This window comes from Biomphalaria glabrata, chromosome 17 (assembly GCF_947242115.1).
Source record: "Biomphalaria glabrata chromosome 17, xgBioGlab47.1, whole genome shotgun sequence".
Lineage (NCBI taxonomy): Eukaryota > Metazoa > Mollusca > Gastropoda > Planorbidae > Biomphalaria > Biomphalaria glabrata.
This window is the reverse complement of record NC_074727.1, coordinates 26,768,304-26,794,712: the sequence shown is the minus strand read 5'-3', so window position 1 is coordinate 26,794,712 and position 26,409 is coordinate 26,768,304. Positions and strand designations below refer to the sequence as shown.

At 39.7% G+C, this 26,409-nt stretch overlaps 1 protein-coding gene across 1 annotated transcript in view; it reads right to left on the bottom strand.

Moving 5' to 3' along the window:
- Positions 1 to 573: 573 nt before the first annotated feature.
- Positions 574 to 26,409, bottom strand: part of LOC106069399 (MICOS complex subunit MIC27-like) — a 48,463-nt gene continuing 22,627 nt past the window's right edge. The window contains exons 7-9 of the mRNA XM_056015531.1: positions 16,434 to 16,610; positions 5,281 to 5,312; positions 574 to 882 (exon numbers count right to left, since the gene is read on the bottom strand). Of these exons, the coding sequence (XP_055871506.1) occupies positions 763 to 882; positions 5,281 to 5,312; positions 16,434 to 16,610 (329 nt within the window). The 3' untranslated portion in view covers positions 574 to 762. The remainder of the gene's footprint in view (positions 883 to 5,280; positions 5,313 to 16,433; positions 16,611 to 26,409) is intronic.

Sequence of the window (26,409 nt, the reverse complement as noted above, 5' to 3'; positions counted from 1 at the left end):
TTCTAATAATTGGAACATCTTGATGAAATCTTATGGTGCTACTGTGCTAGGAACATTTGTTGTTGTTGTTTTTAAACAAAGCTGTCTGTCTGGTCAAAAGATATAACAGCGTTCAATAATCTAAAAATTATGCATTCAATAATCTATATAAATAATTGAATATAATACAATCAGAAGACAATCATTACATAAGATCTACAAACAAAATTTCATTGCTCATTGTGTGTGTGCTGTTTAAATTTTGATGTCAGGGTCTTTCAATCTGTGAAGCAGCTGCTTCCTATCGGTGCTAAAAAAATGAGAAGCTACGTTGTTTTTTAGGCAAAGAAAACGTAGCGAATTTGAATTCTAGTTATAAATTCATATTTGACAATTAATGAATTAAAAACATTATTACGATACGAATATTTACAAAATAAATTAGTTTCATTAAATGAAGTCGTTTCATCCCATAAGTACCGTAAAAATATCTTTGAGGCAAAAAAATAAATATTGAAAGCCATACAAAAAAAAAAAAAAAATGCAAGAAAAAGAAAACGACCTCAAAATTTAACAAACAAAATGAAATCACAATTGAATATATAGCTACTGATTTTATTAGTAAATAAATCTTTGGGCTTTCCATCTCTCTGAAATTTCCACATTTAATGTTTTCACTTACAGTCACATTTTATGTTTGTATTGCTTGTTATTCATATTAAATGTACAGTATGTGAATGTACAGTACAAAATTAGTGTGTCAAATGTATAGATCACAATACATTAGGAGGATCTTGTGCTATACATGTCTTTATCTTCGGGGTTGGACTGACCCAGATCTCCTTGGAGTTGACCAGCTGCTGGTGGTGTGTAGGAGACTTCGGTGGCCATGAATTTCAGTTTCTGGAAATAGATGTGAGAGAGAGATCATAAAACAATACAAGCCAAGAAACAAGTCGTTGTCAAGAGTAGTTTAGACACGCGTGTATTTTACTTTCTCAGTACTCTGTGTTCAGTTTGTTCTCGACTAGTAAAACCTTGTGTATGGGGCGAGAGCGGCGCGTGTAGTTTTGTTATGAATCGTTTGCTACGTCACAAAGTCGGTTGACATTTAGTGGTCATCCTTTGTCCTCAGGCAGTTAACCCTCTGAAGTTGGTTGAAACGGATGGTGTGTTGGTCAGTAAAAGATTATTTGTTCTTTCAAAAAGTACTATTTCCTTGGACTTTTATTGGTAGGAATTTAGGACCCTGTGAGTTACTTATTTGGGATAACTCTTATTATATGTTCTATGAGGTTGTCACTATTTCTAGTTTTAGAGTAGAAGTTGAGTTTTGTTTGTTTTTGTGTTTCTAGAATGCGAGTGTTGGAGTTGCATTACTGAATTTGATTCTTTGCCAGTGTTGGCGTTGTTTATCTACTCAGAAGTACCTAGTACAGTCTTGAGTGTCATTCTCAGATTGGAGATCATAGACATCGATGAGTATCAGTGGCCGTTACACAAGAGTTGGTGCCAGATGGGAATCAGTTGAGGTCTAACTCTATCATTGCTGATGTCGGTCAGCGCCTCGTTTACTATGAAACCATGGTGACAAGTTTGTAGCAGTAGCAAGTGCTAATGTGTAATTATTGAATATATATATAAGGCTAGTCTTCGAGTCCGAAGATTAGTGAGGAATGCAGTATTTCCCGTGGCTGCGCAGTCCCGGCTATGACCTACATATTTTGCCACATCCAGGGCAAGCATAACTTTTGTTATATTGTTTGTTGAAAAACAATTGGAAAAGAAAATGCTGGAAATACAAAAGCCATTGACAGTAGAACTTTTTCAACGTTCCTTACACTTTCATAATAATTATCACGATTGTATATTGGAGAGACGTGCATTGTATCCACAATCATCTGACATACACAGGTTCAGAGTTGCCTACAATTTTATCCAACAAATGAAGCTATTCAGCGCTGAATATTTTTCTTGAGTTTATTACAAAGTAAATAATCCAAAGTACAAGTCACTTAAACAATGACTTGAAATCAGAGTAAGGCAGTGTTTCTCACATTTCCTGGCAACGACTCCCTAGATAACAATGTTTTTGTTCGAGCCCCCTTTAGAAGCTGTGGGATTCCACAGTGAGGTCGTAAGTTTTTTAAAGAATGTAATAAAAAAAGAAAAGAAACTTAGTCATAATTTTTAGGTTTTATTTTTCATTTATATTATTTTACACTGTGTATAGTGACGTCATGACATTTCATTAAAACGTTGCTGTTGTTGTTTTCGGAAATTGTGTTGCCTACGTCATTTGTAAGCATTGTCAAAAGTTCTTCCTGGAGGTAGAATTGAAGATATGGCAGGTTTCCGCTCAAGTCGGCAAAGGGTCGGAACATTTTTTTACCGCCCCCACCCCCAAGTGTTTTTGGTCGGTTGTTGGCTTGTAGCTCCAGCAGCTTGTACAACTAAACCGATGTAGCTCCAGCAGCTAGTACAACTAAACCGATGTAGCTCCAGCAGCTAGTACAACTAAACCGATGTAGCTCCAGCAGCTAGTACAACTAAACCGATGTAGCTCCAGCAGCTAGTACAACTAAACCGATGTAGCTCCAGCAGCTAGTACAACTAAACCGATGTAGCTCTAGCAGCTAGTACAACTAAACCAATGTAGCTCCAGCAGCTTGTACAACTAAACCAATGTAGCTCCAGCAGCTAGTACAACTAAACCAATGTAGCTCCAGCAGCTAGTACAACTAAACCAATGTAGCTCCAGCAGCTAGTACAACTGAACTGATGTAGCTCCAGCGGCTAGTACAACTAACCGATGTAGCTCTAGCAGCTAGTACAACTAAACCGATGTAGCTCTAGCAGCTGTACAACTAAACCGATGTAGCTCCAGCAGCTAGTACAACTGAACCGATGTAGCTCTAGCAGCTAGTACAACTGAACCGATGTAGCTCCAGCAGCTAGTACAACTAAACCAATGTAGCTCTAGCAGGTAGTACAACTGAACCGATGTAGCTCCAGCAGCTAGTACAACTAAACCAATGTAGCTCCAGCAGCTAGTACAACTAAACCAATGTAGCTCCAGCAGCTAGTACAACTAAACCGATGTAGCTCTAGCACCTAGTACAACTAAACCAATGTAGCTCCAGCAGCTAGTACAACTAAACCGATATAGCTCTAGCAGCTAGTACAACTGAACCGATGTAGCTCCAGCAGCTAGTATAACTAAACCGATGTAGCTCCAGCGGCTAATACAACTAAACAGATGTAGCTCCAGCAGCTAGTACAACTAAACCGATGTAGCTCCAGTGGCTAATACAACTAAACCGATGTAGCTCCAGCGGCTAATACAACTAAACAGATGTAGCTCTAGCGGCTAATACAACTAAACAGATGTAGCTCTAGCGGCTAATACAACTAAACAGATGTAGCTCCAGCAGCTAGTACAACTGAACCGATGTAGCTCCAGCAGCTAGTACAACTAAACAGATGTAGCTCCAGTGGCTAATACAACTAAACCAATGTAGCTCTAGCAGCTAGTACAACTAAACCAATGTAGCTCTAGCAGCTAGTACAACTGAACCGATGTAGCTCCAGCAGCTAATACAACTAAACAGATGTAGCTCCAGCAGCTAATACAACTAAACAGATGTAGCTCCAGCAGCTAGTACAACTAAACCAATGTAGCTCCAGCAGATAGTACAACTAAACCAATGTAGCTCCAGCAGCTAGTACAACTAAACCGATGTAGCTCTAGCAGCTAGTACAACTAAACCAATGTAGCTCCAGCAGCTAGTACAAATAAACCGATGTAGCTCTAGCAGCTAGTACAACTGAACCGATGTAGCTCCAGCAGCTAGTACAACTAAACCGATGTAGCTCCAGCGGCTAATACAACTAAACAGATGTAGCTCGAGCAGCTAGTACAACTAAACAGATGTAGCTCCAGCAGCTAGTACAACTGAACCGATGTAACTCCAGCAGCTAGTACAACTAAACCCCATGTAGCTCCAGCAGCTAGTACAACTAAACCGATGTAGCTCCAGCAGCTAATACAACTAAACCGATGTAGCTCTAGCAACTAGTACAACTGAACTGATGTAGCTCCAGCAGCTAGTACAACTAAACAGATGTAGCTCCAGCAGCTAGCACAACTAATCCGATGTAGCTCCAGCGGCTAATACAACTAAACAGATGTAGCTCCAGCAGCTAATACAACTAAACAGATGTAGCTCTAGCGGCTAATACAACTAAACAGATGTAGCTCTAGCGGCTAATACAACTAAACAGATGTAGCTCCAGCAGCTAGCACAACTAAACCGATGTAGCTCCAGCGGCTAATACAACTAAACAGATGTAGCTCCAGCGGCTAATACAACTAAACAGATGTAGCTCTAGCGGCTAATACAACTAAACAGATGTAGCTCTAGCGGCTAATACAACTAAACCGATGTAGGCGTTTTATACGTTTGAATCAATACACTTTTAGTCACGTGAACAAACTTTTTTGTGAACAAAGACTCAATAGAACTTGTAATGAAATAAACTGAGATTTAAACAAACATCCATCTCACAACAAAAAAAAAAGTCTTTACTCTTTCATGTCTTAAGATCGTCTCACATTTGCACTGGGTACATTAATTTCATCATTGTCACTGCATAATCACCAATCAATCGCTTAACCTCTTCTCACCGCCGCTTAGGAAACACACACTCCATAACAATCCTTTTTGTCAGGAGGTTGCGCCCTACCCCCTCCCGTGAAAATGTTTTAAAATTAAAATTAATTACCGGTAATATATCTACTTACAGTGCGGGCTATTCAACTCAAAACAAATATTACAAACAACCAGCGAAAATTCAAGGCCAGAAATGAGTAGGCACTTATGGAAAAACTCGTGGGAATCCCTTGCACGCTGCTCTATTTTTTTTTGTTATAGTTTCAAAAATAATTTCTTATGTACGAATATCGTTTATATTTTCAAATGATAATGGAGTAATCAGAATTGATATAAAATATTTTAGTAATTTTTTTAAAAGTAATCTTGAAATAATGATTTGACCGCCCCCTAATGACGGCCGCCTGCGTGCAATTGTTCATTGCACAATAGGCAGCGGCGGCCCTGTAATATATATATATCATACATATATACATACATATATATATGTCATCTACATCACTCCGACTGTGTGTGTGAATGATGTTCTTGTCAGGTTCCAACTCAGGACCTTAATTTTGTTAACCTATTCAGCCACATATATAATCAATCCTTAAACCTAACAGTAGTCACTGGGATTATATATTACCTTTTGTGGTAGCTGCACCTTAGCGTCTTGTCCTGGAAAATAAGAAAAACACAAGTTACAAAATGAGACATTTGATAGAATACATTGGCAGAGTAAACACTTAATAGAATACATTGGCAGAGTAAACACTTGATAGAATACATTGGCAGAGAGTAAACACTTGATAGAATACATTGGCAGAGAGTAAACACTTGATAGAATACATTGGCAGAGAGTAAACACTTGATAGAATACATTGGCAGAGTAAACACTTGATAGAATACATTGGCAGAGAGTAAACACTTGATAGAATACATTGGCAGAGTAAACACTTGATAGAATACATTGGCAGAGAGTAAACACTTGATAGAATACATTGGCAGAGAGTAAACACTTGATAGAATACATTGGCAGAGTAAACACTTGATAGAATACATTGGCAGAGTAAACACTTGATAGAATACATTGGCAGAGTAAACACTTGATAGAATACATTGGCAGAGAGTAAACACTTGATAGATTACATTGGCAGAGAGTAAACACTTGATAGAATACATTGGCAGAGACTAAACACTTGATAGAATACATTGGCAGAGAGTAAACACTTGATAGAATACATTGGCAGAGTAAACACTTGATAGAATACATTGGCAGAGAGTAAACACTTGATAGAATACATTGGCAGAGAGTAAACACTTGATAGAATACATTGGCAGAGTAAACACTTGATAGAATACATTGGCAGAGAGTAAACACTTGATAGAATACATTGGCAGAGAGTAAACACTTGATAGAATACATTGGCAGAGTAAACACTTGATAGAATACATTGGCAGAGTAAACACTTGATAGAATACATTGGCAGAGTAAACACTTGATAGAATACATTGGCAGAGAGTAAACACTTGATAGAATACATTGGCAGAGAGTAAACACTTGATAGAATACATTGGCAGAGAGTAAACACTTGATAGAATACATTGGCAGAGTAAACACTTGATAGAATACATTGGCAGAGTAAACACTTGATAGAATACATTGTCAGAGTAAACACTTGATAGAATACATTGGCAGAGAGTAAACACTTGATAGAATACATTGGCAGAGTAAACACTTGATAGAATACATTGGCAGAGTAAACACTTGATAGAATACATTGGCAGAGTAAACACTTGATAGATTACATTGGCAGAGTAAACACTTGATAGAATACATTGGCAGAGAGTAAACACTTGATAGAATACATTGGCAGAGTAAACACTTGATAGAATACATTGTCAGAGTAAACACTTGATAGAATACATTGGCAGAGAGTAAACACTTGATAGAATACATTGGCAGAGTAAACACTTGATAGAATACATTGTCAGAGTAAACACTTGATAGAATACATTGGCAGAGAGTAAACACTTGATAGAATACATTAGCAGAGTAAACACTTGATAGAATACATTGTCAGAGTAAACACTTGATAGAATACATTGGCAGAGAGTAAACACTTGATAGAATACATTGGCAGAGTAAACACTTGATAGAATACATTGGCAGAGTAAACACTTGATAGAATACATTGGCAGAGTAAACACTTGATAGATTACATTGGCAGAGTAAACACTTGATAGAATACATTGGCAGAGAGTAAACACTTGATAGAATACATTGGCAGAGAGTAAACACTTGATAGAATACATTGGCAGAGAGTAAACACTTGATAGAATACATTGGCAGAGTAAACACTTGATAGAATACATTGACAGAGTAAACACTTGATAGAATACATTGGCAGAGTAAACACTTGATAGAATACATTGACAGAGTAAACACTTGATAGAATACATTGGCAGAGTAAACACTTGATAGAATACATCGGCAGAGAGTAAACACTTGATAGAATACATTGGCAGAGTAAACACTTGATAGAATACATTGGCAGAGTAAACACTTGATAGAATACATTGACAGAGTAAACACTTGATAGAATACATTGGCAGAGTAAACACTTGATAGAATACATTGGCAGAGTAAACACTTGATAGAATACATTGGCAGAGTAAACACTTGATAGAATACATTGGCAGAGTAAACACTTGATAGAATACATTGGCAGAGTAAACACTTGATAGAATACATTGACAGAGTAAACACTAGAGCTGAAGTCCAACGTCTCGGAAAGACTCCAATCACCACGCCTTAAAACATCTATTGGACACGTGACTTTGATAAGTGCCTATGCTCCAACTTTGAGTTCTACACCAGAAGCCAAAGACATCTCAGTGAGATCTCAAATAATGAGCCTCCTCGGCGATCTCAATACACGTGCTGTATGGAACAAGTCTGCTTGGGACAGCTGTAGTGGAGGATTTGGTGTCGGAAAAGTCAATAAAAATGGACCAAGGCTCCTCGAGGTTTGCTCACTACACTTCCTCTGTGTCACTAATACCTATCTCAAGACTAAACCCCAGCACAAACACACTGGCACCAACTAGATCTAATCATGGTAAGACAAAAGTGCTTAAAATTTATCAAGCTTACTAGGTCCTATCATAGTGCAGACTGTGACACAGATCACTCCCTGGTATGTTGTAAGATCAATCTTCTCCCTAAAAAAATCCGCCATACCTAGCAGATTGGAATACCTCAATCTGATGTAAGCAAGATACCTTTAGATACAGTTTGCGGAATCTTTTAAACGCGACAACAAAAAATGCTTCTGGAACAACAACTGAAGTTGGAACCTGAGAGCTAAGTCTACTAAACAATAGGGTAACGGTATTGGCATACAAGTATTAAGTGGTTCCATGATGATTTAATGCTTTCTATCTGTACATTTGAGATTACTTTGAGGTTTGATCATTCTCTCACCATTGTTGTCCTCCCTTTGACATTATGTTGCATTCCATATTTCACAAAGGTAATTCTTTTGTATAAATGTTACTGTGTTCCAACCTGTAATGCACATGTGGGTGTGACGGTCCGTCCACTGAGCAAAAACAATCTGACCCATAAAATTACGCTGACATTATTTATTTCATTTTGGCCACATTAAGCCCAGTGAAAGGTTTGTATCCAGAGTATTTTCCTCCACCTCTCTCCCATCTTTTATCGCTTTGACTTTCCTAGCTCAAAGCACATTGGCTATTCATTCAGTTTACTCATCTGGCCTATGGCTCTATTGTTCTGTCCAGGTCTGTTAATTGTGATAGCGCGAGATGATGAATTCCTTTCATCTTGAAAGGCGCCCGACTATCCCTTCTCCCTGGTCTAGACCCTGAGCGCAAGTCACGCTTATCCTTTGACCAGGTGTTCTTAAGACCTCATGGGAGGCGCTAATCTCGAATGGATGTCACGTTGACATTAAGTTTCATTCCATTGTTCATGGTCAACGGTTGTATGTAAATAATGGCGTCATGCTTGATGACCACTATCCATATTTCTTGTTTAAGTTACCCCTCCCTTTTGAATTATGATCATTCCCCTTGGACTGATCTGATCTCATTGACCTGCATTGTTTGTGGCAAGTGACCTTATGTGATTCTATTACTGATGGCTATGCCCGAAGAGAGCACAATGCCCTTTTATATAATGAATGTCTTGAGCTCTGTCTTTTTGTATTTCAGCTTGATTGCTGCTAGAGACACTAACTGGTTCCAGCCTGCTACTGGATCCGAATTCTTGATTCCTCCCTGTTACTATATCTGAATTCCTGTTAGTTCCTGCTGAACCCACCCTGTGGCTGGAGGAAGGAACCTTGGCATCAGCGAACATTCAGTACCATTTTCTACATCTGAAGTTAATTATCAGCCCCGCAGCCTGCCTAATCATTGCTGATTTTGCCCAATTTCCACTGCGTCACTCCCACTTCGAGGACATATAACAGCGGCCGGGCTATTCCTAATTCAACACTACAGTATTCAACTGCAGTACTTCAGCTGGAGCTGGTACCTCCCAAGATGATGCTCGTGCTAGCAGACTAAAATTATCTACAGCTGCACCAAGGCAGGGGGGGACAACCCATCCAGGAACATAAAGAGCTAAGTCATACACAGACAATAGGACATATATATATCTGTCTAGTCAGCCAGACAATAGGACATATATATATCTGTCTAGTCAGCCAGACAATAGGGCATATAGATATCTGTCTAGTCAGCCAGACCATAGGGCATATAGATATCTGTCTAGTCAGCCAGACCATAGGGCGTATAGATATCTGTCTAGTCAGCCAGACAATAGGGCATATAGATATTTGTCTAGTCAGCCAGACCATAGGGCATATAGATATCTGTCTAGTCAGCCAGACAATAGGGCATATAGATATTTGTCTAGTCAGCCAGACCATAGGGCATATAGATATCTGTCTAGTCAGCCAGACAATAGGGCATATAGATATTTGTCTAGTCAGCCAGACCATAGGGCATATAGATATCTGTCTAGTCAGCCAGACAATAGGGCATATAGATATTTGTCTAGTCAGCCAGACCATAGGGCATATAGATATCTGTCTAGTCAGCCAGACAATAGGGCATATAGATATTTGTCTAGTCAGCCAGACCATAGGGCATATAGATATCTGTCTAGTCAGCCAGACAACAGGGCATATAGATATCTGTCTAGTCAGCCAGACCATAGGGCATATAGATATCTGTCTAGTCAGCCAGACAAAAGGGCATATAGATATCTGTCTAGTCAGCCAGGCCATAGGGCATATAGATATCTGTCTAGTCAGCCAGACCATAGGGCATATAGATATCTGTCTAGTCAGCCAGACAACAGGGCATATTGATATGTCTAGTCAGCTAGACCACAGGGCATATAGATATTTGTCTAGTCAGCAGTCAATATGAAGATTTATTTCTATCACTTATCTTCACTCAAAAACAGGTTGCTTTAGTATTTAGAGGTATCTTTATTCTTCCCACCATTGTCATCCCTTGCCTTTTTACCGTTTAAACATTAAACATTTATATCTTTTTTATAACTTAAGTAACATTGTATTCTACCAGTGCGTTTGTTTCCCAACCTGTAATGCACACTGGTCTATGGTGGCGTGAAAATGGGTGCCATTCCCAGCATGACAGTTGGTCTTTGGTGTTGTAAGAAACCCTTAGACCTAATGATATCAAAACTAATTTATTGAATAATTGATTGAATTTCATTAAAATTGCCCTAGCGGCACATGACAGTTCCATAGACGCTGAATGAACAGGGATGACAAGAGCATTTGAGGTGATTAGAAGAGCCATATGAAACCACGGTCAACTCTTGCTCCAGTCTTCTAGACTTGGGCTGGAGGCACTCAGCCCCGAAATAACATCCGCCTATTTATTGGAGCTGTCATTTTGATGCAGTGGGTGGCCTTCAGAGTGCCACCCTGGCAGTTTTAAATCTCAAGCAACAACCTTTTTTTTTTACAAGCAACAGCAGCAATTTGAGAACTCATTCCTAAGTAGTGGTTCGAATCCTATGACCAAACTATGACTCGCAATGTTGCCGATGTGAAGAGAGCATATAGACCGTGTTGCATAGCTTGTACCCCAGCACAGAAAGTTCAATAGGAACAGGCCTGAGCGGTAATAAATCTGTATCGGAGCTACCAGACATTACGCCTAGTTTTCAATTAGTCTTTATTCCTCGGTGCCCTATCAGAGTTCATCTCAGGTGTCATACATACTATCAGATAAATCTGGTATATGTCATACATACTATCAGATAAATATTGTATATGTCATACATACTATCAGATAAATATAGTATATGTCATACATACTATCAGATAAATATAGTATATGTCATACATACTATCAGATCATGACCCCTTTATCCAAGGCCCAGGAATGCGCCCCGGAGAGGAAACTCTGGTGCTGCTGCAAAGCGGCTAAAACAACACGGGAGACAACAGTTACGGGTTATAAGTCCAACTTGATTGGCGTAATGTATGGACGCCACGGGTTGTCTCTGACGGTGGGAGAGGTCTTCGCGCCTCACTGATCAGCTACCGCCCGCCTCAACCTGGGCAGCCCCCAGTCAGTTAGGTGCTGATCCGCCACAGCCTGCCTGCTCTAATGGGTGCTTAGAGCTTAGTTTAAAACGACAAGTAGGCTGGAAACTTGCACCAAGCAACAAAAGAAGAAAAATTAAACTGAAAAAGAAAATCCCTGTCATGCGACTGGCCACTTGGAATGTCAGGACAATGTGTCCTGGTCTCACTGATGATCTAAGGCAGATCGACGATGCAAGGAAGACGGCAGTTATAAACAACGAGCTAAAAAGGCTACATATTGACATTGCAGCCCTGCAAGAAACCCGACTGGCCGAAATCGGCATGCTCCGCGAGACTGACTACACTTTCTTTTGGAAAGGGAAGGCACAGGATGAGACTCGAATACATGGTGTGGGCTTTGCTGTCAAGAACAGTCTTCTTCCCATGATAGTCCCTCCAGTTGGTGGCTCGGAACGGCTACTAAGCATAAGTATGATGACAGCATCTGGAAAAGTCACTCTAATTAGTGCCTATGCCCCCACACTATGCTCGCTTCAGGAGGACAAAGACAAGTTCTATGAAGACCTCAAAGAAGCCATTGCAAACATTCCTCAAAAAGAACATATGATCCTTCTAGGTGACTTCAATGCCAGAGTAGGATCAGATCACACTACCTGGCCAGACTGTCTTGGGCTTTTTGGAATCGGAAAGATGAATGAGAACGGACAAAGACTGCTTGAATTCTGCACATACCATAAGCTCTGCATTACCAACACATACTTCAGAACAAAGCCACAGCACTGTGTCTCATGGAGGCACCCTAGGTCTGGGCACTGGCACCAGCTGGATATGATACTGACACGAAAAAAGGACATTGGAAATATACTGCTGACACGTAGCTACCAAAGCGCGGATTGTGATACTGATCATACTTTAGTGTCCTGCCGGACAAGACTGCTGCCAACTAAGATCCACACTTCACAGGGAAAAAGAAAATCACGCCTGAATACTACTAGCACAAAAAATCCTGATCTTTGCACCGAATTTGAGAACAAATTAGAGGAAGCTTTTAAAAACTTCTCTGTGACTGAGGTAGAAAAAAGCTGGACGTTTATGCGTGATACAATCTACCAAACATCATCACTGGTCTTTGGAAACAAAACCAAGAAAAGCGAAGACTGGTTTGAAGCTAGTCTACCAGAAATGGAAACTGCCACTACGAACAAAAGAGCAGCCATGCTAATCTACAAGAAGGATCCCACCCCAAGCAACTTAAAAAGGCTCAGAGCTGCACGTAACAATGCCCAAAGAGTAGCGAGACAATGTGCTAACAAATACTGGCAGGAGCTATGCGAAGATATTCAATCTTGTGCCGACTGTGGTAACATAAGAGGACTATATGAGGGCATGAGAAAAGCCTTTGGACCTCACACCAGCAAGTGTGCTCCGCTCAAGTCAAAAGATGGCTCAATCATCAGCGATCGTGCGCTGCAAATGGAACGATGGGTAGAACACTATGCAGAACTCTATCAGATTGAAAACGCCATCTCACCAAATGCTGTTTCCAACTTCCCATCACTTCCAGTTTTGACGGAATTAGACGAAACGCCCTCAGTAAAGGAGCTGAGCATTGCCATTGACATGCTTGCACATGGGAAAACACCCGGAGGAGATGGCATTCCTGCTGAAATAATTCAGGCTGGAAAACATGCCCTAATCAAACCACTCCATGAACTGCTAAGCTTGTGCTGGGAACAAGGAATGGTCCCCCAAGAATTGAAAGACTCCAACATTGTTACAATTTATAAAAATAAAGGCGACCGCTCTGATTGTAACAATTACAGAGGCATCTCACTGCTTAGCATAGTCGGAAAGGCTTTAGCTAGAGTATTACTAAAGCGATTACAGATCCTGGCAGATCGTGTTTATCCAGAGTCGCAGTGTGGCTTTAGGGCAGGTAGATCTACAACAGATATGATTTTCTCTCTGCGGCAGCTACAGGAGAAGAGCAGAGAACAAAAGCAGCCCCTCTTCATAGCTTTTATTGATTTGACCAAGGCCTTTGACCTTGTTAGCAGAAGCGGTCTGTTTGCTGTACTAGAGAAAATCGGCTGCCCAAATAAGTTAAGAAAACTAGTGTCAGCTTTTCACGAAAATATGCAGGGCACCGTTCAGTTTGAAAGTTCTTCCTCCAGGCCATTCTCCATTAAGAGCGGTGTAAAACAAGGATGTGTACTGGCCCCTACACTATTTGGCATCTTCTTCTCAGTCGTACTATCCAGTGCTTTTAAATCCCTGGAAGACGGAATATACATCCATAGCAGATCCGATGGAAGGCTCTTTAACCTGGCACGTCTTAAAGCCAAAACGAAAAGGCGTCGTATCTTGATAAGGGAGCTGCTGTTTGCAGATGACGCGGCACTCGTATCTCACTCACAAGGAGGTCTACAGAAGCTAGTGAACGCCTTAGCAGCTGCTTGTCAAGAGTTTAGCCTTACTATAAGTCTCTCCAAGACCGAAATCCTGGCACAAGACGTCGCAGAAATACCTATAATACAAATTGGGAACCACACCCTTTCAGTGGTGCAGGAATTTACCTACTTGGGTTCAACAATTGTCAGTAACCTAGACTTAGACATCGAGCTGACAAAAAGGATAGGAAAAGCTACCACAGCATTGGCAAAACTCTCCAAGCGCGTCTGGGAAAATGGTAAATTGACCACAGCGACCAAAATCCTAGTCTACAACGCCTGTGTTGTGAGCACTCTCCTTTATGGCAGTGAAAGCTGGTCAACATACATGTACTAAGAGCACAGATTGAATAGTTTCCACTTGCGCTGCCTGAGACGCATAATGGGCATCTCTTGGAGGGACCATGTCTCCAATCAGGAAGTTTTGAGATTGGCCAATATGAACAGCATGTATGCTCTCCTGACACAAAGAAGATTACGCTGGCTCGGACATGTCACCCGAATGCCAGATGGTAGAATCCCGAAAGATATCTTATATGCTGAGCTTGTGGAAGGAGTCAGACCCAAGGGCCGCCCAAGACTAACATATAGAGATGTCTGCAAGCGAGACATGAGAGCCTCAGGCATCAGTGAAAGTATGTGGGAAAACATAGCCAAAGACCGGAGTGCATGGAGACAGACTGTGCGTGCTGGGACAACCCTTGCTGAGAACAAAAGAATTGAAGCGGCTTTAATCAAGAGGGAAAAAAAGAAAGCTGCCCTGTCTGCTAGCCCTAAATCAGAGGCATACACATGTACGAATTGTGGCAAAGTCTGCCGTTCTAGAATTGGCTTGATTAGCCACACCAGATTCTGCCCCGTCTCAAGATTAAGCCAAAACCAGTGACTCACTTGGGCGCATCCATTGCCTTTCGAGACAAAAGGAGCCATATATATACTATCAGATCACACAGACTACAGATAAATAGAGTATATGTTATACATATTATCAGATCATACAAACTCCATATAAATACAGTATATGTCATACATACTATCAGATCACACAGACTTCAGATAAATACAGTAAATGCCATACATATTATCAGATCACACACACTCCATATAAATACAGTATATGTCATACATACTATCAGATCACACACACTCCATATAAATACAGTATATGTCATACATACTATCAAATCACACAAACTCCATATAAATACAATATATGTCATACATACTATCAGATCACACAGACTACAGATAAATACAGTATATTTCATACATACTATCAGATCACACACACTCCAGATGAATACAGTATATGTCATACATACTATTAGATCACACAGACTACAGATGAATACAGTATATGTCACACATACTATCAGATCACACACACTCCATATAAATACAGTATATGTCATACATACTATCAGATCACACAGACTACAGATGAATACAGTATATGTCACACATACTATCAGATCACACACACTCCATATAAATACAGTATATGTCATACATACTATCAGATCACACAGACTACAGATAAATACAGTATATGTCACACATACTATCAGATCACACAAACTCCAGATAAATACAGTATATGTCATACATACTATCAGATCACACAGACTACAGATAAATACAGTATATGTCACACATACTATCAGATCACACAAACTCCAGATAAATACAGTATGTGTTATATTAAAGAAACAAAAAATTATACATGTATTCAGTGATGGGAAAAGACTTTGCAAACATTTTAGGAAATTTTCTACACCCGCGTTTTTGAAATGTCATTGAACTGACATTTCGCATCGACTTAAAAGATAAGTTTTCTGGGATTCTTTTTAAATAATGTAGAATTAATTAAAATTAATTTTTTTAAAAATAATTTTGTATTACATATTAATTACACTGCATGAGCTTTACTGCACATGCAAAAAAAAATGTATGCAAAGTATTATTGTTTGTATATTATTTAGAAGAGTGGAGACAGCTTTTTGCAGACCTGTGCTTTATATTTGGTCAAGACAGTCTAAGCACTCTATAATATATCATTGCTTGACTGGTATTGTAACAAGCTATCTCTCTCAAACAACCCTAAAGAATTAATGTGTTTGAAAATCAAAACATGCTGGAGTTTTGGCAATGCTTCAATAGTTTGAGCTTCTGTTTAGGGGCCATCCATATCAAGTGCACAAGGTGTCAGCCAGGCATGAGACTGAGACTGAGAACTCTACTCATATCACTCAATTCATATAACTCTACTCATATAATGCCCAAGGAGTTATTCAAATTCTAGATCTAAATCAATCAAATTAAAGAATCCAGATATCTTATCTAGATCTATCATGAGTGATTCTAATCACTCTACATGTAGAAGTTGAGCTCTAGGACTAGGGTCTATAGATCTAGATTCTAGACTAGTAGAGAGAATGAGATTTGTTTAAAACTAGAACTTCACTATAGGGTCTGTGCATGTTTAAAACAAGTCTTAGTTCACATTCTTCCCAAAATGGAAAAATAGTAAAATGAAGATTTTGTTTCTATTTAAAAAAAAAACTGAAAAAAAAAAATAAAAAAAAATTCAGAATTGTTGTTTTTTTTAACATGTCATGGAAAATTTGGATTTTTTTTGTTAGCAAAATGGATCAGAAGAAATTTGCAGAATTCTGAAATTTTTTGGAAAATTCCCATCACTGATGCATTATACAAAAGTCTACCTTGTTGGGTTTGTGGCCAGATTTCAGAGAGTGATGACTTCACACCAGATTCCTTCCATAATTTTTGAATAGTGTCTGAGAATTGATTGGCTAATTCTACACTTTTCTTTGGATAACAAAGTGAAGCACAGGACAGACCCGCAATGGTTCCATAGGTTAACTTTTTGACTACTCCACCTGAACATAACAATCAAGTGGGAATAAAGTGGTATAGTTCATACAAATGAAAATAATGAATCAATTAGTTTAGACAGCAGCTAAAACAACTAATCATAAAGTGTAAGAACCCATGGTCCTGCACTGTACAAACCAGGTCCTGCACTGTACAAACCAGGTCCTGCACTGTACAAACCAGGTCCTGCACTGTACAAGCCAGGTCCTGCACTGTACAAACCAGGTCCTGCACTGTAAAAGCCAGGTCCTGCACTGTACAAACCAGGTCCTGCACTGTACAAGCCAGGTCCTGTACTGTACAAGCCAGGTCCTGCACTGTACAAGCCAGGTCATACACTGTATGGTCCAGGTCCATCAACTCAATGTCCAGCACTGTAAACTCCAGGTCCAGCAATTCATGGATAAATTGTAACTAAAAGCATGCATTTTTTTTATCAACACCATAAAGTCACTCTGTAACACAATTTTTACTAGCAACAAGCTTATAAGGCATTTTGTCAGTTTGCAGCATTTCATCATTGGCCTGGTTTTAATGGCTAGTTTGGTTAATATACACATTCTAGAGTGTCAGTCAGTACACATGTAATAACATTGTCAGTCAGAAGTCAGTTAGTACACATGTATTAACACTGTCAATCAGTACACATCTAACAACACTGTCAGTCAGTACACATCTAACAACACTGTCAGTCAGTACACATCTAACAACACTGTCAGTCAGTACACATCTAACAACACTGTCAGTCAGTACACATCTAACAACACTGTCAGTCAGTACATATACACATCTAACAACACTGTCAGTCAGTACACATCTAACAACACTGTCAGTCAGTACACATCTAACAATACTGTCAGTAAATACACATCTAACAACACTGTCAGTCAGTACACATCTAACAACACTGTCAGTCAGTATGCATGTATTATCACAATCAGTTATTACACATGTATTATCACAATCTGTTAGTACACATGTAACAACACTGTCAGTCAGTACACATGTATTAACACTATCAGTCAGTACACATATAATAACAGTGTTGATCTAGATATTTATGTAGGTCTATCAATAAAAAAAAAGTTTGTGAATCTAAACCAATGACTAACATAGCCTATGAACAAGGCCTAGCAGTCACTGTAATAATGAGGTGATCATAATATTTGTGTCCTATTTAGAAAAGACCAAAGCAATGTGATTGGTAGGAGAGAGACAATGTCTAATCACAAAATCTCATCCCATTTTTTTAGGTGTGAAGAATGTACTGTCTAATTGAATCATAGAATCAATATAAATGTTTCTAAGCATCTCAATAACAAATGTTTTACTATTGCAGCTTTTTACGCAGACTTGAGCTGCAATTTGAAAAACCATCAGAGTTTTCCTTTCAACACTTAGACATCTACTGTAAATGTTTTATAGCAGACTCAATCAATACTAAGTTAATTACCATAAAGTAGACATGTTCATAGACAGCACAAATTGTATAGTACATAGCTCAATTAATAGATTAAAAACCAATAGAATACAAGCTCTTTCATAGAAATTCTATTACAATTATTTACTGATTAAATTACTAACTCAACTTTGTACTACACAATTATGAACTAACTTATAGTGTGACTGGCTCTCTTAACACCTAACTAGAGTCTGTCTACTTTCAATATAATGTTAGCTGAAGGTCAGAGGAATTAACTCTAAAACCTAGGAGTGTTATGAAGTAGAAATGGGAATCGAACCCAACTTTAAAGTTTTAAAGAGCATAACCAAATAGTGCTTTAGAGTTGTCTGCTCCAAAATATTTCCCTCTAATATCCTGGTATCTGAGGCAATCAAGGAGGATAATTTCCACAAGTGTGTGATATAGGTGTGGCCTATTTTAAGTCTGGAAATAGTCATGCTTCCACGCCGTGTCAGACCTTAAGATGAGGACCGCCACCTAACGTCCGCCACAATCTGTCTAAGCTTGTTGTGGGTCTCAGTCTCCCTCCCATCTTGCCACTTTCGATAGGTTGCAGAGGCAATACTCTGCCTCAGGTCCGAGCAGGGAATTTGGGTTCCTGACACCGCTTGATTTAGGGCTCATTTTGCCATTTCATTTCCCTCTATGCCCACATGGGAGTAGATCCAGATGAAGGTGATATCCCTATGGTCAGCTGTTATTTGGTCCAAAAGCTTTAGGCTCTTATGTAACAATGGAATGTCAGTCTTCATCCGCCCCAAAGCTTGCAATGCAGATTTGGAGTCGGAGCATATGAGAAATTTTCTCCTGTCTGATGCTTTTACAGCCATAAGTGCAAGCAATATTGCATGTAATTCGGCCGTAAAGATGGAGCATCCATCAGGGAGTCTATGGGAGATAGTTTTGTTCCAAAAAGAGCAGGCACATGCAAGCTACTCATCCATCTAGGATCTGTCAGTGTAATGGTGCCACAATCTCCGTAGTTCTCCTGCAGTTCCTTAAAGTGAACTTGTAGTATGCTTGGGTCTGTATTTTCTTCTTTAAAATTAAGAAGGGATTAATTTAATTTAGGTTTATTCAACAACCAAGGATGGTTCATGGTTCTGTAGGATTTCTATTTTAGAGACTTGGTCAAGGGTGGAGTTAAATTTTGGATGAATTCTCTCATTTGAAGGCCCTATGGCTGTATAATGTTAGGCCTTCGATTGTATAGTTCTACCATCTGTATGGTTAAACATGAGTCAAAAGCAGGGTTTGTGTGGTTGGATTTTAGCCTTCATTACAAGCTTTTTCATTTTGATGTCCATGGGGAGTTCTCCCGCCTCCATGTGGAGACTTGGGATTGGTGATGTATGAAATGCGCCAAGACAGAGCCACAGGGCAGCATTTTGTATGGGCTCCAGTATTTTAAGGTATGATTTCCTAGCTGCTCCATATATTATGGATCAATAGTCTACCTTGAATTGGATCAGACTCTATAGCAGCAGCAAGGTTTCCCCAGTCTGTATTGCTGAGTACTCTGAGCATGTTTATGACTTTTGGCATTTCTTCTTAAGTTCCTTAATATGGGGGAGAAAATTAAATTTTGAATCTAGGCCTAAAAATTCTGTAGTTTTAACAACAGGAATCTTATTTTTGTCTAAAAGTAAATCAAGGTCTGGATGGATTTCCCTTAAATTACAAAAATGAATGCTAACAGTTTTGGAGCCCGAAAATTTAAAACCATTATCGTTTGCCCAATTTTGAATTTTAATTAAACATAATTGTAATTTTCTTTCTAAAGTATTCATGTTTTTGCCATATGTTATCAACATACAGAGAGCACTCTAAGCCAGGGGACAGAGCCTTATAATGAAAGAATGCTGCCCTGGGAACGCCCATCTCCTGGTCTTAAGTGCCAGAAGCGGAGTTGCCCATTCGAACCTAAATGTTCCAATCCTTTAGGAATTCTCTCATAAAGCAGGGAAGGTGTCCCTTTAACCCCATAATCTTTCATTTTTCCAAGCTGTATCATAGGCCTTTTCTATATCGAAAAAATGTTCTCATCTTATAAATGCATTCCTAATGTAAGATTCCGCCTTACCAGGTGGTCAGTTGTCCGCCCCTGCCAAAATCCACACTGATAGTTAAAGAGTAATTTATTTCTCTTGAGGAACCAGACCAACCTATTATTTATCATTCTTTCCATGGCTTTGCAGATGCAGCTTGTTAGTGCTATTGGGTGATATTTAGCTAGGTCCGACCCATCTCTTCCCGGTTTAGGTATTGGTATAACTGTGGCTTTCCTCAAACTGTTTGAGAAAGCACCTGATTGCCATACACAGTTATAGATTTTTAGCAGGGTTGTCAATGTGGGATCAGGAAGATGCTTGAGGATCTGATAATGAATTTCATCTTCTCCTGGCACTGTGTCATGTGATTTGTCCAGGGAGTCCCTCAGTTCTTCTAGTGAGAATGGCTTGTCATAGCCTTCATTGTTCTCTGATCTGAAATCAATGGGATGTCTCTCCTCCCTGATTTTAACTTTTTGGAATTCTGGCATGTAGTGCGCAGTGGATGATTTAACTGCTATTGAGGATGCAAGGCAGTCAGCTATATCTCTGGGGGATGTAACAGTTAGTCTTTGGTTTTTCAAATGCCCTATTGCATTTGATTATTTACCCTACTGCCTTCCAAACTGCTCTAGCAGAAGTTTTGGCTTCCAGACTGCCAGCAAAATTTGTCCAGGAATTCTTTTTGGCTGACCATATGGTTTGTCTAGCCTTCGCTCTAGCAATCCTGAATAACTTTATATTTTCCTGGGAAAGATTCTTTCTAAATGCAGCCAGATGTTTTTTCCTATCGCCAAAAGCACTCTTGCAAGCTGGATCAAACCATGGTTTACTAGGCCATTTTGGATTTGCAAAGGTTAAGGGTACAACTTTCCTGGCAATATCAAGTAGCTTGCTAGCAAAAATGACTCTGTTCATGAAGGATATTTTCTGTGATATCCTCAAAGCCTCTTTTTTGAATTGTTCCCAATCTGCTTTATTCAGCTTCCAGCGCTGAGGTCGTCCCAATGAATGTAGATTGTTAGCAATGATGATTGGGAAGTGGTCACTTCCCCATAGATCATTGCTTTCTGACCATTTAAAGTCATCCAGAAGTCAAGGAACACATATAGTGAGGTCAATGCAAGTGAGAGATCCAGTTCCTGGATGCAAGTAGGTCGGTGATGTTGGTCATGTTGGAGGAAGATATCCTCCAGCATACGACCTTTTGTGTCAGTATTGATGGTTCCCCACAAAGCGTTATGGGCACTGAAGTGTCCAAGGGTTATATAGGGCAGAGGGAGTTGTTCTATTAGGTTTTCAATGTCTGTTGGAGCAACTGGAGGTATATACAAGCTGCAGCAAGTCATAACCTTGTGTAGGGTTATCCTAGCTACTAAGCCTGTAGTGTGGTTTGGAGTTCTACCCTATCATGGGGGATGCTGTCCTTCAAAAGGATACAAACTCCACCTGATGCTCTCTCTGCATCTTCAACAGCCCTGCTGTACGTGCTGTAACTGCAGAAACTGATACTATCTGAGGTTTTCAGAAATGTTTCCTGTAGGCAGACAGCTACAGGAGTCTCCAGTCTATCTTCTTCTTCTTCTTCTAGCCAGCTTTATTGCTGCTGAGCTGTGAGCTCTTTTGCAGACTGTGCGAAGGAAAAAAGTGTGCTGTTTTCTTCAGTTGTTCAGCACAGCCGTACAGGGTGTTGGTTATGTTGGGCTGTAGTGGAAGTAGGGTCTGCCTAATCCAGTCTATCAGTAGCTGCATTTCCCCAAAATTGGCATTGAGGCCTCTACAATCCCACTGCACAATCCTGGAATCCAAGGTTTATTGACTTACTTGGAGCTATTAGGCCTTGGAAGGCCCCCAAGATGTTTCCCTTTATTCACACGACCTTTGTGTTTTTAGACAGGTTTGGAGAGAGGAGGAACCCCCCCCCTTTTTGGGGGAAGTCTTTCTCTCTGGAGACGAAAGATCCCTTCGGTTAAAGCAGAGGTTATTTTCTCCTCCCTCACTTTGGGTATCTTGTACTAAAAACGTGACCTCAAATCAGTGAACATCAATACTAACAATTGGGAAGACATAGCTCTAGTCCGCAACAGGTGGAGAGAGACAGTGACCAAGAAAGCTATGGACAGTGAAAGTACATGGGTCTCAGCCCAGGAAGAAAAACGCACAATCCGAAAAACGGCCAGCTCCTCTACCACCGAAGCAAAAGCCACCTTAACCTGCGCTATCTGTGGACGGGAGTGTCTCTCCAAAATAGGGCTCCACAGCCACATGAGGAAGTGTGCTCTGAGATGAACCAGTCATTTTACGACTGAAGGAGGCCAATTAAGGCTTCTCCCCTTAGGGAGTTGATCAACCACTAATTCAGTAGAGGTTGGGGTGTCTGGCTGGGTTCTCCCAGAGTAATGGTTTTCTCATGCTGCTCAGTCTCCATGCCTTCATCAACCAGCAAAGAGAATCTGTTCTTTAGCATGACCTTCAATCTTCTTCTAGCCAGCTTTATGCTGCTGAGCAGACTTTTGCAGACTGTGCCAAGGAAAAATAGTGTGTTCTCTTAAGTTGTTCAGCACTGCCATACAGGATGTTGGTTATGTTGGGCTGTAATGGTATAAGGGTCATCCTAAGGTGAATTAGGGAGGGGCATTCAAAGAGGATATTGTTTAGTTTAATAAGGGCAGGGGCAGTGTCTACAAAGGGGGAGCTGTGTGGAATTTTTTTGTTAAGATGGTAATTTAACAGAGGTGTGTGTCCTGTTCTTTGTTTGTAGATTGTTAATACTGTCCAGTTTGTTTGTTGTTTGGCATGGTCATTTCAGCATGACCTTCACAACAGGGCTTTCATTCTGCTTTGGAGGTGGCTTCGTGGTAGTGTTGGAGGAAGTGGTGGGGGTCAATGTGTCCATCTGTGTGGCTTATGACTTACCTATCTTAACCACAGCCTGGGCAGAGGTCTTTGTCAAGCCGAATTAACCCTTGGGTAGGGCCAATACAGCCAATTTCGCCTGGCTGAAGGTACATACATTTCTTGCTGTGTACTCCAGCACGGCAACCTCCTGTTTCCACACAGGGCAGTCCTTGGAGTAGGCTGAGTGGCCAGCCTGACAGTTTGGGTATTGAACTGGGCTGTGCAGCCCTTGTCCTCATGACCCTCTCCAGCACATCTGGCACACACAGTGTTCCTCTTGCAGACTGTCCCGGTGTGTCCATAACTCTGGCACTTAAAGTACCTCATGCATTAGGTATGTAGGGTCTCACTGGAACTTGTAGGAATCGGGGCCTTCACATATTCTGGCCGTGTCCTAGTTTTGAATGTGAGGATAATAGTGGCGGTTTTGACCTCCTCAACATCCCTACGTCTGGTAATGCACTGGGCATGGGTGACTCCTTCAATTCCCTCCACGTTTTCCTTCTCGGAACATTCCGGCAGGTCTCTAGAGCTGATAACATCTCTGCTGGTGTGGCATGACTTCCACATGGAGATCATTAATACTTCTGCACCGTAGAAGCCCATCAAAGTGTATCTTGATATCAACTTCTACAAGAAGTTCAGATAAGTTGTGCAGCTTTGATACACTCTTGGGCTCTCCCACCACTGCGTTAAGTTTCTTGTAGATCAGGTGTGGGCAACCTTTTTGTATTGAGGGCCGCATTAACAAAATTTTGGGAATGGGGGGACCGCATATATGTATATATATATATATATATATATATATATATATATATATATATATATATATATATATATATATATATATATATATATATATATATATATATATATATATATATATATATAGTGTGTGTGTATACTTACAACTTAGAAAAATACGCTAGTTAACTGTATAATGTCTTTTAATTCATATTTATACTGTATCATACATTCACTTTTCCTTTTTTTCACATTCCAAATTGAGGAATTACTAGAGTTAGCAATTTCTGAAACCAATTTAACAATTTTTTTTTTTAATTTGCTATTGTCTTTTCATATTACATTTCACCACAAATGTACAGTTGTACTTAATGTGAGGAATTTAACTATTTACACTCATGCGTAATGTTCCTGAATTGTGGAGCTAGCTTTCTAGTTGTTATACTTGTGACTGCTGTCAAATTATAGTCATTCACCATCGACCTGTGATTACACTTTTTTATTTTCCACAAGAAAAATACTTGTTCACATATGTATGTGTACCAAAATAATGTTAAAACTTAGCTGCAAAGTTTTTTTAAAGTGTGGAAATACAGCTTCTGGCACCCATTAAGCTACCGTGGAAGTACTGACTTGAACTTCTCTTACAGGTTATAATTTGCATGGCATTATGTTCTCTGGAGCTGAATCAGCTTCTGCACTAAATGGTGAGCTGATGGTATTGAAAACTGGTTCTTGACGTCTTAAAATTTGCCTTCATAAATTTCATAATTAAGGAATCCAAATAAGTCAGGTAATATTAACCATTTCACTAGAAATATTTTCACCTTTCAACAAAGGAAAATGACAAAACCTATTTTCCCCTGCTGGCCTGGAGAAATTGGAAAGCCTTGTTTGAAAAATTTAACATGCATTACATAAGCAAGCAGCCCATTGCAATAGCTACCATGAAAAACATAAAATATCTTCCACTCTTCATTAGAAATATTAGTTTCAAAGTCACAGTCAATATCCTTCTAAGAATATGGACATTTCTACTTTGAGAATTTATATTCTTCTCATTACCTTGCCCATGCTAAGCCAGCGGATGCATCAGAATATTTAGTTTATATATCTACAAGTACTTTTCTATACTGCCTGTGGTTATGACCGTAAGTCTGATGTTTTTATTAACGTATTTTCTTTCGCATAATATGATGAGAATTCATGCAGCTTTGTGCAAACTTTTCTGTTTAGAGTTTATGGTTGGGATATTCTTTAAAAAAAAAGTTTTTCTCAGTCAAAGATTGAGCTACATCAGTTGTTACACTTGCCATCTTGTTCCAATCATACCCAACATTCAACACAGTTCTTCAAAGCATTGAAGAAATACTGGCCTGAGATTGTGTCTTTGACTTTATATAATGAGAGAGTTTGTATAATTTGTAGGGAAATTTAGAATTATTTTTAATAGATTAGCACTTTATATGTGGGTACACAAGAGTTCTGTAGGTATTTGCGGGCCGCATAAAACACTTCAGCGGGCCGCATGTGGCCCGCGGGCCGTAATTTGCCCACCCCTGTTGTAGATGAGAAAAGGGCTCATCTTTGTCAGGCTTTTCCCCTCTTCTGTGCACCTGACCACCATAAACGATGGTCACAGTGTGACCAACTGTGACCAGTCGGTCGACCCAGAGCAGGGGTTCCATGACAATTCATTCACTGACATTTTGGTCAGCTGACAATTCATTCACATAACTATTTGTTCACCCGACATATCGCTCACCAACAACTTGTTCACCAACAGTTGGTTCATGACAAGCGTTCACTGACAATTTGTTCACCGACAAATTGTTCACAGACAATTCATTAACCGACAAATAGTTCACAGACAATTAGTTCACTGGATAGTAACACATTGTTAATATTATTTATTCTTGTCGCGCATTTAATTTTGTTTACATCCAGTGAACGATTTGTCTGTGAACAAATTGTTGTTTGAACGCTTTGCTGTGAACCAACTGTCGGTGAACAAGTTGTCAGTGAGTGATATGTCGGGTGAACGAATTGTCGTGAATGTTTTGTCGATGAACCAATTGTCATGTCCCCGAGAGCAGACAATCTGTGCCTCAGGTCTAGAGGAACTTAGAGCCAAAGTACTGTGTTGTAGTAACATATCTTCAGATAGGCACCTACTCAAATACCAGGATCTCTTTATACCCCCCCCCCCTTTAACCTTAACAGTCCATGGCAAACTGTCACAGTCTCAGTTGACATTGCTTGATTTAATGTTCACGTCATGTTAAGAGTTAAAAGACACGTGGAATTCCTGATGTAGAAAACAAGAAGTAGAATGAATAAAATTGACTTTGAGTTCAGTCAAGTCAGTCAAGTGGTATTCTTTGGACCGGGTCGTCAAGTAATATTTTAGTCCGCAACAGACAGTAGCGACTTAGAAAAGTCTGTAGTAATTTCAGTTAGAAAGTAACTTGTGGGCAGTTGTTGTCAGTGGTCTTTTTGAGACAGGTATTAGTTAATCTATATTTCTACACAGTGTTACCCGCTGAGATGCGGACATGATTTGTAATCTAGAGAGTTTAAGGTATTGGATATATTTGATACCGCTGTTATGCGGATAGGATTGTTTATTATTTCTTGACTTGTAGC